The sequence below is a fragment of the Nyctereutes procyonoides genome, unplaced genomic scaffold (assembly GCF_905146905.1).
Source record: "Nyctereutes procyonoides isolate TBG_1078 unplaced genomic scaffold, NYPRO_anot_genome, whole genome shotgun sequence".
NCBI classification, from domain to species: Eukaryota; Metazoa; Chordata; class Mammalia; order Carnivora; family Canidae; genus Nyctereutes; species Nyctereutes procyonoides.
In genome coordinates, this window is record NW_026575047.1 from 50,257,667 (window position 1) to 50,272,984 (window position 15,318).

The following is a 15,318-nucleotide window of genomic DNA, read 5'->3' on the forward strand; positions in this document are numbered from 1 at the left end:
AATGGAGCTGCCATACTCAAACATCTTCACCTTTCCAGTCTGTATAATCCATGCCTCTCTATTAGCAGGCAGAAGAATCTCAGCTAACTTCAAAACTCCCTCATCTTTCCATTACTTTAAATGACAACCCTTCCCCACTACTTTCTTTGCATTAAGTACTAGGAGCTGAAAGATGCAATCAATTTAGTATTTCTTTCTGCCCATTTACATTATTATTTGTTTCAGCAGTTCCTCTTTGCCACAAATCCTTCCTTTGCCCATTCATGTCTGCATACTTAACATAGGTTTAATATTTCTTTAGGCCAAAGATCATATACTGAGTTTTTCTTTGACTGGAAGACTGAAGAGGCACAGAAAGATGGAGGATGTCTGGAATCCCTTCATTATCACAGACAGTTCTAGAGAACAATTTTCATTAAATGAGCAAAAGCTTAGATCAGCACCCCCACATTTAAGATCCCAAGTGGAGGGAGGAAAAGGAGAAGCAACCAAAATGTATTGAGCCAACCCTGGTTTCAGACACACTTTCCTGACTTTATATCTTACAACTTGCTTTGTAGCTCTGTGGTAGAGCAGGAAGTCTAAACCGATATGGACCCCAAGACCACATTTCATAAAAATCATGACATGAGTAATGAGCCAAAAGCCCACTACGCAGAAACCAACTCAAGTCCTTTGAGGGCAAGAATCATATCTTCTACTTTTTCTTACCTCCTACAGCACTCAGTGGACATGTTCCAGATTCGACTTAGAATCCTCCCACCCCGATTGGCAGGCAGAAACCCAAAAACGCTGACCCCCCAGCTCCTATCCTGACCAAATGCAAAGGCAACTTCTTTGTTTCCCCAAAGTCTGAACATCTGGGAAATGCTAAACCCTCAGAGAGTCTTTTTTTTTTTAAATCTGATATAAAGTAGAAACTGCCAGCTTCCCACCACTACGCCTGCCTCACCAATCAGACACCAAAGGGATAGAGCTTCTGGATAGAGCTCAAAAAGTATCCCCCCCCCACCATGGAACCAAAGCTATGGGCAGTAGTTGGACAGAAATGATATCTAAGACGAACAGGTTTGGGCAGGCTGGGAAGCAGAGGACATGCTGCTGGTTGGGACCCTCAACTATCCTCAAATTTCTGTTTTTCTGAAATAATATGCTTCACCTTCCAAATGCCTTGCAAGGTTTTGGAATGCATCCCATCTGCAAGTAGAGGGCCACATATACAATGCCAGGCAAATAGTATTGAGCAAGTGAAGACTACCTTAATGAAAGGTCTCGATTTCACTTGAGGCGAATACTTTTTCCATGCAAAGCCCCAAATATGGGACTCTCCCCCTTCTCTGCTCTTAGCACTCTTTGCCTCTCCTCTTTTGGCCAAAATTCTGGAGTGCCTCATTACACAGCATAAATTGTCCATCTCTTTCCTGTGGAATGTCATGTATTTTATCTTATCTCATAACAAAATCACAAGTTCCTTTCATATTGCCTAGCATGGAACTTGCACTAAATAGATGGATCAACAGAAACAACGGAAACTCTGGCCAAGTAACAAATGTGAAACGTGCACAGACACATCAAGACCTAACTTAGATGTTACTTGTAATTCAAATCTCTTCACCACCATCCCTCACCACAGGAATGATATGTACATAGTATAATATCTTTCATTTCATTAATGACGCTAGATTTATATTAACAAGGAGGGTAAGGAGGAGAAGACTCAAAATAACCCACAACTCAGCAGAGGTTAAGGACTCACCTAACCATATATACAAACTCTCACACCTTTACTTGCACAACTGTTCTTAAACTCAATTGATAACTGGTTTATTTATTCCAGGTAGAATGGCTTTGGCCATCCAAAAATATTTTATCAATCCCTTTATAAAATTCCTGGACTAGAGTGAGTCCAAATTAGTGTGTCAAGTGCAAAACTGAACAGGTGCTTGCTCTCACATCTACACTACCCTGAGTGGAGACTCCTCAGTCTACTCCTCCCAAACACCTCCCTTTCACAGCCCAGCCTCCTCATCTTCAGGAGGACCAAACTATTCGAATGCTACCCAGGGTCAAGCCCATGTGGAACATGGACTTATAAAGTATCTTTTCCATAGGCCTCCCTCTGGTCATGAGGGTAGCAAACTGAACTTTATAAATAGAGCTCAAGTCCTAACCTACCAGCAGTTTATCATCGATTTACAGAAAGACACAAATGGCAAGTAAGCAACGTTTTCTGAAATGACTGTTAGAATCCATACATAAATATCACTGACCAAAGAACACAGCAATGGCCCAACACCAGCACATGAATAACTTGCAGGTATGTGAGCCCCCCATGAGGGAGATGTGGGGAGGTCTCGCAGGGGAATGGATTTGACCAAAACTTTGAAGAGCAAGAGGATAATGCTTAGGGAGAAACCATGAAGAGCATGGCAATGTTTGCTCCAGCCTGGAACTCAGTGTGTATACACATCAGAGTCAGACTGCCTAGAACCAAAATGCACAGCAAAACACACCCAACTCTCAAACTACTGAGAAAGTACTTTAATTTCACTTGGCTAATTCCAGAAGTGCTTTTGAGTCCAAAGCAACTCAGCAGTATCATGGTAGACATCAGTCACTTGCCTATTGATAGCAGGAAACTCTTGTGAGGCTATCAGTTTGCTCAGATTCTGGATGAGGGAAAGCTTACTTTAGTTGAAAAGAATGATTTAGATGAATTTAAATTCATTCAACATAATCATGTTACATCGGTGTTTCTCAAAGTACTTATGAATAATTCACTTTGGTAACAGCAAAAGCCAGACCAGAATAAGTCACTTCAAAGATACAGGACTTAACATAAATCCTACTGATTTTCCTACCCCCAACGCCTTCTTTAACCACTTTTACTTCTTTCTACCCTATCACTGAGATGCTTCACCAGCCTCCTATCCTATATCTGCTACCAGCTCATCAGAGCCTGTGAGTCACAGCTACCTCCTGGGACCCCACAGCCTACGACTCTCCAGTCCTGTCCCTAGGGGTAGGGCCCATTCAGGGAGGTCAACTGCTTTATGCCTTTGTAAGTTGAGAATGTCTATTTCCATTGCTCTAGGTACCAGGGCCAATGCATCCCATCCTAGGTTCCCAACACCCTATTCTGTAACAATGAATCCCAGAGCCGGAAGGAAATTCTGGGCTCACCTGGTTCAATAGACAAAGAGACCAAGGAGCAGGGAGACTAAGTGGCTGGGTTCCAGCCAGTGGGTTAAGGTGGAGTGGAGGAGGTCTGAAACGTGCTTTCTGCAATAAATGACAATGCTCATGTATACACAAGTTTCATGCAAATTCCATTTGATCACATGGCTGGGTTGTCCTTTCTCCTTCTTGCCATTTGATTAGCCAGTCACCCACCTCTCCAGCCTGGCTTCAGAAATGAGAAGGCACTGATCAGAGGTTTGCATTTACTTTGATACAATGGAGGCATCTGAGACTAGAGTTACAGGAGTGTGAAGAGCTGGTATAGGAGAGCTCATGCTTCACACTTGAAATTGCATGACGTACACCAGGCTTGTTTACACACACAGAATCTGAACTAGCTCATACTAAACGATTTACAAAAACCATTCACCTTTTATTGATTAGCTTAAGTGGGGTCTGAAGACCATCCCAATTACCATTTCTCTCTAATGACCATTTAAATGCCTTCTCTGGTGGCTCTTCATCTACACTTTGAGACTTCCTATGAGTGCAGTGCCCAGCAAGATAGAACGACAGTTATCTAGATGAATGGTGTAAAACTCCCTGTGGGACCAAATCAAGTTGAGGGTCTGAAATTTCCCAACCCTACAGTGTTAACATGAAGTTCAGCGGATGTTCCTGGGCATGGTATTGGGCAGAAGGTACAGTGAGGCACTGGGAGCTATCACAGTGTGGCCATCGGTAAATCTAAAACCAAATTAAGGGGGGGATCCCTGGGTGGCTCAGCAGTTTAGCTCCTGGCTTTGGCCCAGAGCGCGATCCTGGAGTCCCAGGATCGAGTCCCACGTCAGAGCCTGCTTCTCCCTCTGCCTCTATCATGAAAAAATAAAATCTTTAAAAAAATAAAAATAAAATAAAACCAAATTGATCCTGCAAAACAACTTTCTCTTGAAATAGTAGAGCATTAAGTTGGCTTTGCCTGTTTTATCAACTGTCCATTAATAAAACTTGCTTTACTTAAGCACCGCTAGACGTTCACCCTCCTAATCACCATCTTTGGCACCCAGTGACTTTTCCAAGGAGTTTTTTCTCCCAATAAACAAGAAATATTTTTGAGCTAAAGATGCATTCTCCTAGGAAAATCATACATTCTCAGAATTCCATTCATAAACAACTACAATATCAAGATCCTTCCTGCCTTGAATTCCTGTGAGCCTAAGATGATGGCCAGACATGAGGCAGCAGTGGGGGAAGGCAGGGGTAGGAAACTCTACTCTCAGAAGATGACACCATGCCACCTGGACCATATGGCCTAGCTGGTGCCACCTAAACAGTGAATGAAATTATAAAAAGGAAGTAAAGGGTATGTGATTCTGCATCTGGGCTTTTCTGTCTTTCCTTGTAAGTGGGAGAGGACAAGGTACATTTTCCATGACCTTGCTTAAAACCTGTTCCAAAGGGATCCCTGGGTGGCGCAGTGGTTTGGCGCCTGCCTTTGGCCCAGGGCGCGATCCTGGAGACCCGGGATCGAATCCCATATCGGGCTCCCAGTGCGTGGAGCCTGCTTCTCCCTCTGCCTGTGTCTCTGCCTCTCTCTCTCTCTCTCTGTGACTATCATAAATAAATAAAAATTAAAAAAAAAAAAACCTGTTCCAAAGCTTATTTGACACAGTTATTCAAAACCCTTTAACGGAAGTACCTATGTGTTACAAAATAATCCAATTATTTCAAGTTCACTGAGGAAGAGCACAAAAAAAAAGAAATATATATATCCCCCTATATCCTATCTGAGGAACGTCTAGAAACCTACTACTAGCAGGTTCTGAGGAATAGTCTAGGAACCTACTAATATCATCTACTTGGCAAATCAGAACAGAAACGACATACTAGGTTACAACTCCAGGAACAAAAGCTCGTCTCTTTGGGACCTACGAATCTGCCTAGTTTCCATTTGTCTCCATATTACCACTAACACCTTCTATGGGGGTCAGGGAGATTCCTAATTCAAATGCTATGGCTCCCCAGGAAAGGTTTCTAATAATATCAGCCTTCATCTTGTCTTTTTTGGTATCCTAGGCTATTTGCTCCCTGATCCTCTTTTATTGTTTTCCCATTCCTTTTTGCTACTAAGTCCAACTCCTGGTCTCGGCAGCTGCTAAAAACCATCCAAGCACTTTGCATCTATCCGGAAATCCAGAATGGCAGCCTCAGTTCATAGATCTGCTGCCAAGAGCAGATGCACATCCATCACAGCTGGGCCATCCTCCCTAGGGGCCCCTGGGCACAGTGGGCTCGGCCCAGGGGCTGAGGAGTTGATCTTGCACATGATAGCAGGGCCTGCTTATACGGGCTCCAGCAACCACATCCTCATACGCTCCATCATTAGAACTTGCAACAACAAAATTAGAGGCAGCTACACACTGGGTCAGTCTGCGCAGCCTCTGTACACAAGGCTATGAGTATAAAGCACCAGAGAGCCCTCAAACATGCTGCCTCTGTTCCCATCCCACGTGGATTCCGTAAAAAATGGCACAGAGAAAGGAGAGAGGACTGGGTGGTTGCTTGTGACTGAGGCAAAGAAACAAAAAGTGACTTCTGTCCAATAATGAGATGAAACACAAGCCAGGCTTCCGGGAGGGGGCCTGACATTCCTGCACAGCATTTTCCCACCCACCTGATCCCCTCAAACGGAAGGAAGATCTAAGGGAGGACAGAGAGAGCCAGTGTTTTGTTTCCTGCACTGGGGGCGAGAGTAGGGAAACGAAACAAAACAAAACAGCCAAAACAGGAGAAGAGGCTGGGAGGCTGGGTGGGAGCATAAAGTGGTATGCATGTACAAGTACACACACACACACACACACACACACACACACACACACACACCCTCTGCTAGCATTACCCAAAGAAGAGAATAAACAGGCACATGCTCCAGCCTGGAGCAGATGGTTGGCTACCTTTACTATGTGAGACCGGCAGTTGTCACAAATAAAAATGTACATCCTTGTTATCTTTACAAAAAACTGTGCCCACTCTATAACCACTTTACTGCTCTCTGCAAAAAAAAAAAAAAAAAAAATTAAAGATAATATTTAACATTAGTATCAAACAAGAATCTTATTGTTGATATTTCTTAAATTCTTCCCAACACCAAGCTTGCAAGCAGAATAAATTCATAGGGTTTGATAACCAAATAAATAGAGTTTACATGTAACCATAGAGGCCACCCTGGCATCCTGATATAGACATATGTACCTCACTGAACGTTCTTTAAAGATACAGCTTATCTGGACAGACACAAGAATTTGAACAATTTGGATTAAATTAGCAAGAACCACTCCTACACTATGCCATGCTATTTATGATCATTGAATTTTTGCAATTTAGAAAAAGCAATAGAAAAAGACCATTTAAGATATGACAGTAAACATACAGTCAATCCAGTTTAATGTTCAGAATCCTAGATGGTCTCTGCATGCAGCTCTGAGATAGTTTAATTTTACAAAGACTAGCAATTGCTATCATTTCTCAACAACCTACTATGTGCTAGGCAGTCTGTCTGGTGCTTTACAAGTTCTGTCCCTGCCCATCCCGGTTTCAGAGATGGAAGATAAGGCCTGGCAGCCCCATTGCAGCACCTGAGAACATATGAGGCTAATGAATGGAATCCCCTCAATTCATCATCTGTTCTTAAACCTTTGCCATATGATGTGACTTGCCCATACTGGAATGTGTAGTTTAACTGTATTAAAATATATATCCTTTTTTTATTAACAAAATTACATTTTCTTGCAAATATCCATGTTAATATGCCATGATGATCCATAGGGGAAAATCACACTTTACAGGTGCGGGGCCACCTCAACGCACCTGAAGATGAGTCAGAGGGTAACAGGCATGTGATGGTACTGCTTTCTCCACGGAATCCACAATATTGGCAAGGGTGGACACCCAGGGAATATCAGGAGTGAGGCCCTAGCCAGCCCCATGACATTCTAAGAACCGCAGAAGAGTGGCCGAGCTGATATTCCAGGAGCATGCTCTTACCTGGACGGCCATTCTTCCTGCCTATGACTCACCCTTTCCAACTGGCCCCGGAAGCCCTCATTACTCCCCGGCCTGAGATGGCAACTGTCTCCACCAGACCCTGGGACCTGCTCGCCTCCCGTGCCTGCTCCTGCATGTGCACTTCACATGGTTGCAAGGTTCTGCGATGAGCTACTTTTTTCCAAGGACCAAGAACAGGCCAGACACAGAATAGAACCCAGAATGGTCTAGGTTTTGGATTCTGACCAGGGGCTCCTTCTTCCACACAAAATATCTCTAAATCTCTTCAACACAGATTCTCAAGTTATGCATAGTGATAAACAGATGCTTGCTCTGTTTAATATCCTGTATGTCACAGTCAGAAAGACTGCATCTCCTGCTACCAGCATTCCTGGAACACCGTGGCTGTCTCCCGTTTGCTCCCAGTCAGGGGAGCATTCCATTGCAGGATGGTGCTCAGAGACTCCACTTCCTACAGGAAGTCGCACTGTATGCTAGAAGGAGGTATGTTTCCAATTCATGGCTTCCAGCTTCACAACAAGCCAAACCTAACTTTGGAACCACCCTGAGCACTCCAGCTGAGCAATGCAATCTAAGACAAGGTTAGCCACAGGCCCACATGATCCACGTCATTCCCACTCTAATCAAGAATGTCACACTGGCATTCACACAAGAAAAGTGAGATAGAAATATTAATGTAACAAAAGAAGCATTTTAGGAGTAGGAAGAAATCAGGACAATCTTATAAGTAGGCTCAACTGGTGAGAGCGAAGGGACTCCAGGTATTTCCAAATACCTAGAATTGTAAAAATTATCCTAGGAGAGCTATTCTGAAAGCCTTTTACTCTCTAAGATGAGATCCTTATTGGAAAAATAAACTTCTGAAGGGAGCCCAGGAGAGTGACACCTTAATTAGGGGACAATTAGCCAAGAGCAAAGCCTTTCAGGAACCAGGCCTGAGAACTACACGATGGGGATGGGCAAAGGGGTGTTCCAGAGAGCCACGGACATAACCTGCTTCACCATCTTGGTAACAAGGGTCGACAGGCAGGGAGAACAGAATGTGATCTCCATGCTTGACTATAAAAGGCATAGAAATGAGGCCCAGGGGCATGTGACCCCCTTCTAAATAAAGATCACCCCCACACTGGGAGCAGCTGACCAGAGTAGGGGCCTTCCAGGGGAAGAGAGACAAGCTCCTACCAACAACACAACACCAGAGCCTGCTCAACTCACTGCCTTCTCATCCAGGATCCACAAGCCTGTCTCGGCTCCAGCTGGAAATGCAGGTCCCTCTCTTCATCCACCTTGGGCAGTGTGGAGGGCCATAGCATGCAAGAACTTGGCAGCTGACTACGCAGAAGTCCAGAGAAAGAAATATCCTTCACAGGAAGCTTAAAACTTGGAGGAGGAGGAAGAATTAAGTGCATGCATGAGGGCTCAGGGCAGAGACACTGTGCCCCTCACCGCACCCCAACCCAGTAGGTGATTTACACTTAAACAAGCCCCCTCTCTTGTAACTGGCAGGCCAGATGTATCAACCTATAAGAAAATGAGGGAGAAATCTCTAAGATAATGAAAACGAGAGGGACCATTCCATTCCACACACCAATACTGCCCTATGACAAGTATCTGATAAACAGGAATATTTCCTGTAAGGGGAAAAAAATGTAGAATTGTCTTTTTTATGCTACCTGACTTCATTTGAAGTCCCTGATCTCATCAGTGAGATGGCCGTAAAATGTTTTCCTTTTGTCAATAAAGGGAGCCACTTACTGCCTTCTCACATGAAGGCTCCAATCTGCTGTCTTCCTGATTTCTCATTTGGAAGGCAGTGGGAAATGCAACACACTCCAGGACCGCTGTTCCTAGTCAATGCCCTTTTAATTGAAATAAGGCTGCACCACCAGCAAAGCCAGTTTCCAACACAGCCAGGCTCACCACCTTCACGAATTTCCTGGCAAAGACCAGGCCTTCTCACGGGGCAATACCGTGATTTGAGTGGAACATAAACTATTCATCCTATTGGGTTAAAAAGTACTTGGAGACGCTAAGTTTAGTAGTAAGTTTTATATTTCCGTGGGGGGGGGGGGGCGAGGAGGTGTCTAAATCTGAAATCAAGTACCAGAAAGGCCCAGTGGCAAGTGAACACCAGATACCACTTAGGCAATTAGCTAGGCAGGAGGAGAGCCAATGCGAGAGGATCCACTCCTTTTCCCTTTCTGTACATGCCTGGCCTTCAGCATATAACTCCCCTACAAAGTAATGAACAGTCCCACAGTCCAAGCCTCAACTTTTTTTTTTTTAAAGATTTTATTTATTTGAGACAGAGAAAAAGCATAAGCAGGGAGAGGGTCAGAGGCAGAGGGAGAAATAGGCTCCCCTACCAAGCAAGGAGTCTGACCTGGGGCTTGATCTCAGGAACCTGAGATCATGACCTGAGCTAAAGGCAGATGCTTAACTGACTGAGCCACCCAGACACCCCCAATCCTCAACTGTTAAGATGATTCCCATACTTCTCCACCATCTTTGGCCTTGAATCATTCTGACAAGGGCAGGAGAGAAAGGAGCTACTACCATCCATAACTGAAGAGCTAGAGACAGCTTTGGTGACAGTGCTCCTGGGTAGCAGGGACTGAAAATTACACAAGAAACATCCACATTTCCTAATCCTTGAATCTTTTGGCTTGCTGAGGACTGTCATTACACACTGATCTCTGCTCAAGGAGGGGAAACAGATCTATCTGGCAATAAATCTTTCACAAAGGCAGGCGCCGTGCTCACCCCTGGCATGACACCCATGCTCTCCGAGGCTCGGAGGACACACCCAGAATTTATTCAGCAATGCAAAAAGTGCCACTGCAGGTTTCTCTGTTGCAAGAACAGCCCACCAGAGTCTGCAAAGTCCAAAAGTCCTCCACCAACGGGCAAGGATTCTGCCGATGAGGACGGCCAGTTGGTCAGCACAGAAGAGCACCATCATGGGCCAAAGATACTGCATGCAGAAGGCAGGGAGGTGGCTTGTCAGGGGCATGGCGCAGTTTCATGAGATCTCATGGGCTCCTACTACCAGATTTCAGGAAGTGGAGCTTATGGATCAGAGTGTCTGTTAGGGAGTTCACTGGGCCTGGGCACAGGTGGAGAGAGGCCATGTCACTGAAATGGCAGAGGGGATAGCAGGGGATAGAAGATTCGAGAAACATTTGGGATGGAAAGGGCTTGTCATTCAACCGGAGGAGGGAGCATCCAAAGAATACTCAGGTTTCTGACACGAGTGTGAGGAGTATATAAGAATGCTGCCTATGCCAAGGAGGAATACAAGAAAAACAATGGGTAGAAGTGAGGAGCCCAAGAAGCCCAGCAGACACTGAGATGCCCACAGTTGTCTGGACAGGAATGGGTTTGTTTGGGGCTCACCAAGAGGTCTAGGCTGGAGAGGATATCTGCAGATCAGATGCAGCAGAAGGATATTAAAGCACCAGACGGGACAGTTCTGGGGGAAAAGGGACAGTGAAAAGGGCCTAGGATGGAAGTCTGAAGTCTGCCAGGTAGTAAAGACCAAACCAAGGAAAAGGAGCCAGCAAAGAAACAGCTGTAGAGATAGGAAGAGAAATGCTATGGGAAGGAGGCAGAGGAGGACTCACTGGTGCCAAATGTCAGGTACACCAGTTTCATTTTTACCGAAAGGAAAATGCTGTACACAACTTTTTTAAGGGTCAGTCACTTTTTAGGAGTAACTCAAGCCTGAATAAAATCACCCCTCTAGGGATGCCTGGGTGGCTCAGGGGTTGAGTGTCTGCCTTCGGCTTGGGGGGTGATCCCAGGGTCCCGGGATCGAGTCTCTGCAGGGAGCCTGCTTCTCCCTCTGCCTATGTCTCTGCCTTTCTCTCCGTGTCTCTCATGAATAAATGAATAAAATCTTTAAACAAAAATAAAAACCACCCCTTTAAATCATAAGACAACAGAGAAATACCAAAGCATGTAGGGAACCTATAAAGTAGTCATTTCCTCAATGGGACTATCTATGAAGCTGCCTGCCAGCCACACAGTCATGATAGCAAAGGAGTTTAAGGTAGAGCGTCAAGTAAAAACTGCATATCAGCACCCCATAATTGAGTGTTTCTCTGTTGTGTCAAAAATTTCACACACATCCTTGATTTGACGTAGCTCTCCAGATGCTCTCTTTACTTCCGTAGGCAGCCCTATGAAGAATGACTGAATGGGATTCTTCCACTCTTCATCGTTTTAAATGGCCATCTTAATGCTCATGCTGACTTCTAGATAGACATTCTGTCTGGACTCAATGCCCTATGCCCTTCACCTGGCTCCTGGCTCCTTGGATGTTTCCTAGCGTCCTGCTAGAGAGGGGTAGGAACATCACAGCACTACCAGGCTCAGCCAGAGAGACAATGGGGGAGAACACATGGCCATAGGAAGAGTTCTCTAAAGAGCATGTGAGCCACACCTATAATTTCAAACGATCTCGTAGCCACATGAAAAGTGAAAGAAATAGGTGAAATTAATTTGATAACATAGTTTACTTAGCCTAGTAGGTTCCAAAATATTGTCATTTCAACACAGAATCCATAGAGCAAATATGAAGAAGGTACTTTACTTTTTCTCCCCTCCTTCTACGTCTTTGAAATTCAATGTATTTTATGCTTAGAGCGAGTCTCAATTCAGACCAGACCATGGTTTGAGCACACAATAAGCCACAGGTGGCTGGTAGCTACCCACCAGACCACACAGGTCCACAGGGACTCTATGTAAAGGGAGGGTGCCAATTCAATTAGAGAATCTCTAAGAAACCTGCCTATACTGGAGTTTTCCTGAAACTCCGAGATGAAGGAAAGACAGTTTCCTTGAATGCTGTTCATAATTGTCAATAACCACTCCTTTGTAAAATCTCAGAAAAACGTCAATAGGGCTGACACAACTGGCAGTGGAGAAGGCTGAGGGGTGTGGCCTCGGGAGACGGGTGTTCAGCCAACAGGCCTGTCAGCATCAGCTGTAACAGCACCAAGTCCCAGTTTCTAACCCCATTGCTTTCTTCTGGTGCTTTTCCTTTTTTTTTTAATAGTCCAAGAGCCTGATGAGAAAGGTAAGATCTAATCCCAGATGAAGAAACAGAGCTCCAGGCAACTTAAATTACTTGCTCATTCCCGGTTGCAGCTACCAGACCTGGACCCAGGACCCAGGCCTCTCGCCTGCTCCAGGCTTCTTCAACAACCAGCTGGTCAGAAATGGCCAAAAATCCACAGTGAGGCCAAAGGAAACATGGACTGAATCACTGAATAAGTGCCCACCTAATGACTTTTTAAATAACACCTCCCTTTTGTACAGAGCTTATGAGTTTCCAAAGCAGTTCTGTGCACATGTTTGGTTGCCACTGAGTCCATAATATGGGACTGCTATTAGGAACATTCGAAAGATGCCCAACTATGGCCCAGAAGGACAGACTGGTCCAAAGACACTCAGGCCACTATACCGCATCCAAAATCTTCCCAGTACACATGATGCCTCCCTTGATGACGCTGGTTTCTTTTAAAATAAAATTTTAAAATGTCAAGACTATTTAAAAAGAGATTTCTGTTGTTTTCTCAAAACCAGTGGGTAACCTAATGATAGGGTAGAATTTTAATTAATCACAAATGTGACTTTACACAGTGCCTTCCTCCAACCCTAGCCAACAGGGACCCATCAAGAGGCCTCATGGTGTTCTCGGCCTTCCTGGTCACAGCCAATGAGACCCCTTCCCTTATTAATCAAATCCTCATGTACACACTGATGAACTGATAGAATAAAAGTGTGTTCTGAGTCAAAGAAGCCATCCTTTTCCTGCTTCAACCCTGGCTGGACGGGGAACAGAAAGAACAGCTACCTGTGGGGTCTGGCCTTTGATTTGTTTATTTTATACACTTCATGGTTTAGACAAGCCTACCAATTTGGGATTTCTTGGCTCTTCATGACTAGCTAGAATACATGAGCTCCTTGGGTCTTTAACTGGGCCAACCATTAAATAATAGCTATTTATAGCTAGCACACTGACTTCTAACCAGGGAGAGGAACCTTCCTGGCCAACATACCTAAACATTGCTGAAAGCAACACGGCAAAGGCTCAGACTTGCCTTCTAATACCAAACAACCTGGGTCTCAATGTAATTGATCACAATAATTCAAGAGCCTGGTTATACTCAAGAGAAAAGTAAGCATATTACTGGTAAATAAGAAGCTTCAAAATGTCACCACGTGACCCCCCCAGAGCAGTGAATACATTTCAAAGTCTTTTCACTAGGTGATTTCATAAGATCTGCACAACTCTTTGGGGCGGCGGGGGGGGGGGCGGGTAGGAAAAAGGAAATGGAAGCCTGGAGTGTACAAGTGCACCCACCACACAGCTACCTGCAAGTACAGCCTGAATCTGGGATTCCTAGAATCTGGTCCAGGGCTCTCCCATTGTGGTGAGGTACTCCATTATAAACCAGCACACCTAAGCATCATAACCGCCACTAGGGAGGACAGGATGGAGGTCATCACTTCCACAGGATGTGAAGTGAATTTTTACTTTCCCTTTACTCAACCACATTCCAAGTATATTCATACAAAGGAAGTCCTGCCATCCCACAAAGGATGAGCCAGGTGATAGGTAAGCAGCCCCTGACTGCTAGGGCTTAGGCACTTCCGAGCACACCAGGTCACCTTTCTTGCTGAAATCTAAAGCTTAAGGTCAGCAAGCTTCTAGCCCAGAAGGGTGACGGATTATATCCAAGACATGATCTGGATGCTCTTGATGGCAGCCACGCCAAGGTCCTGCATTCCATGAGTTCCCAAATGCAAAAGGAAGCCAAGCAAGACCCCAACCTGCACAGGGCAGGTGGCCTCATTCTCAATGCAACACAACCACACCCTCCCAAGCAGAACCCTCAGCAGAACCCCCAGCGGAACCTGCACATTTAGAAGAGGAGAAAGGGCAAGGGAGAGCAGGAGGGGTAAAAGGCGCAGAGAGAAAGCCACAACAGCATCATCCTTACTTTTCTGGCAGCGATTTGTAGTCCAGCAGCGATAGTTGTATTCATTGTTGATGGTAGTCTTCTCGCACAAGGGCTTCTCCTCCATTGTCCCTGGACACAGGTCCCCACATTCCTTCGGGGGTTTGTTCCCCACGATGTAGTTGTTGGACACTGCATCCAGGATCAGGGACCAGTCCACTGTGGAGAGGTAACAGAGGTCAGCATTCTTCTCAATCCTGATGGCCCCCCGAGTAATGTTCCTCAGATTGTAAAGCCCAATATCCTTGAGGTTGGTCATCTCAAAGATGACCAGGGCGTAGTTGTAGAAGAGCTTCCAGCCACGGATGACCGTGAGGTTCGGGAAGAGATCCCCGAGGCTCTCAAGGCCGGCCACACGGAACAACAGCAGGTACTCGGTGATGACCGTGAGCTTGGGGAAGCGGTAGCTGCGGTAGTCCTCTGCCTTGGAGATGAGTAGGATGTGGAGGTAGCCCTCGATCACTGTACAGTTCTCCAGGCGCTTCAGCTGCTGATAGTCATTGCGGATGTCGATGCCTGGCCCACAGACTGAGGGGAGACAAGAGGGCAAGGGCAGGACATGTCTGAGTTAAAAGGAAATCATTTTTAGAACTATTTCCCAACCCACAATATGTCCAGTTTTCAGGAAACCTGTATTAGTATTATTAAAGAAATAAGACTCTGTTCTTGGCTGCAGACTAACCGTAGGTGTAGACTATTATTCATGAAGTGTCTACACTGGGCCAGATATTGTGCAACATACTCAGTGACCATGGGAGATGCCATCCCCATCCTACTGATGTGCAAACCACAGCTCAGAGCTCAAGGTCACACAGAAGCACAGAAGAGAGTCAAGGTTACAAGGAGAGTCAAGACTTTATAGCTTCCAGGCTGCACACTCCCCACCCCTTCTGCACAGCACCAATGCCCAGAATCTGAACAAATAGCTCAGCAGCCAAGAAACAACAGCTTACTACTGCATCCAGCCTCAAGGAAACCATGCAATAGTCTACACTGGAGAACAGTCACTATGACCTAGAAAGTAGGGACCCACAGAAGTTCCCAC

At 45.3% G+C, this 15,318-nt stretch overlaps 1 protein-coding gene across 1 annotated transcript in view; it reads right to left on the reverse strand.

Moving 5' to 3' along the window:
• Positions 1-15,318, reverse strand: part of IGF1R (insulin like growth factor 1 receptor) — a 299,635-nt gene that overhangs the window by 230,314 nt on the left and 54,003 nt on the right. The window contains exon 2 of the mRNA XM_055326274.1: positions 14,256-14,801. Within this exon, the coding sequence (XP_055182249.1) occupies positions 14,256-14,801 (546 nt within the window). The remainder of the gene's footprint in view (positions 1-14,255; positions 14,802-15,318) is intronic.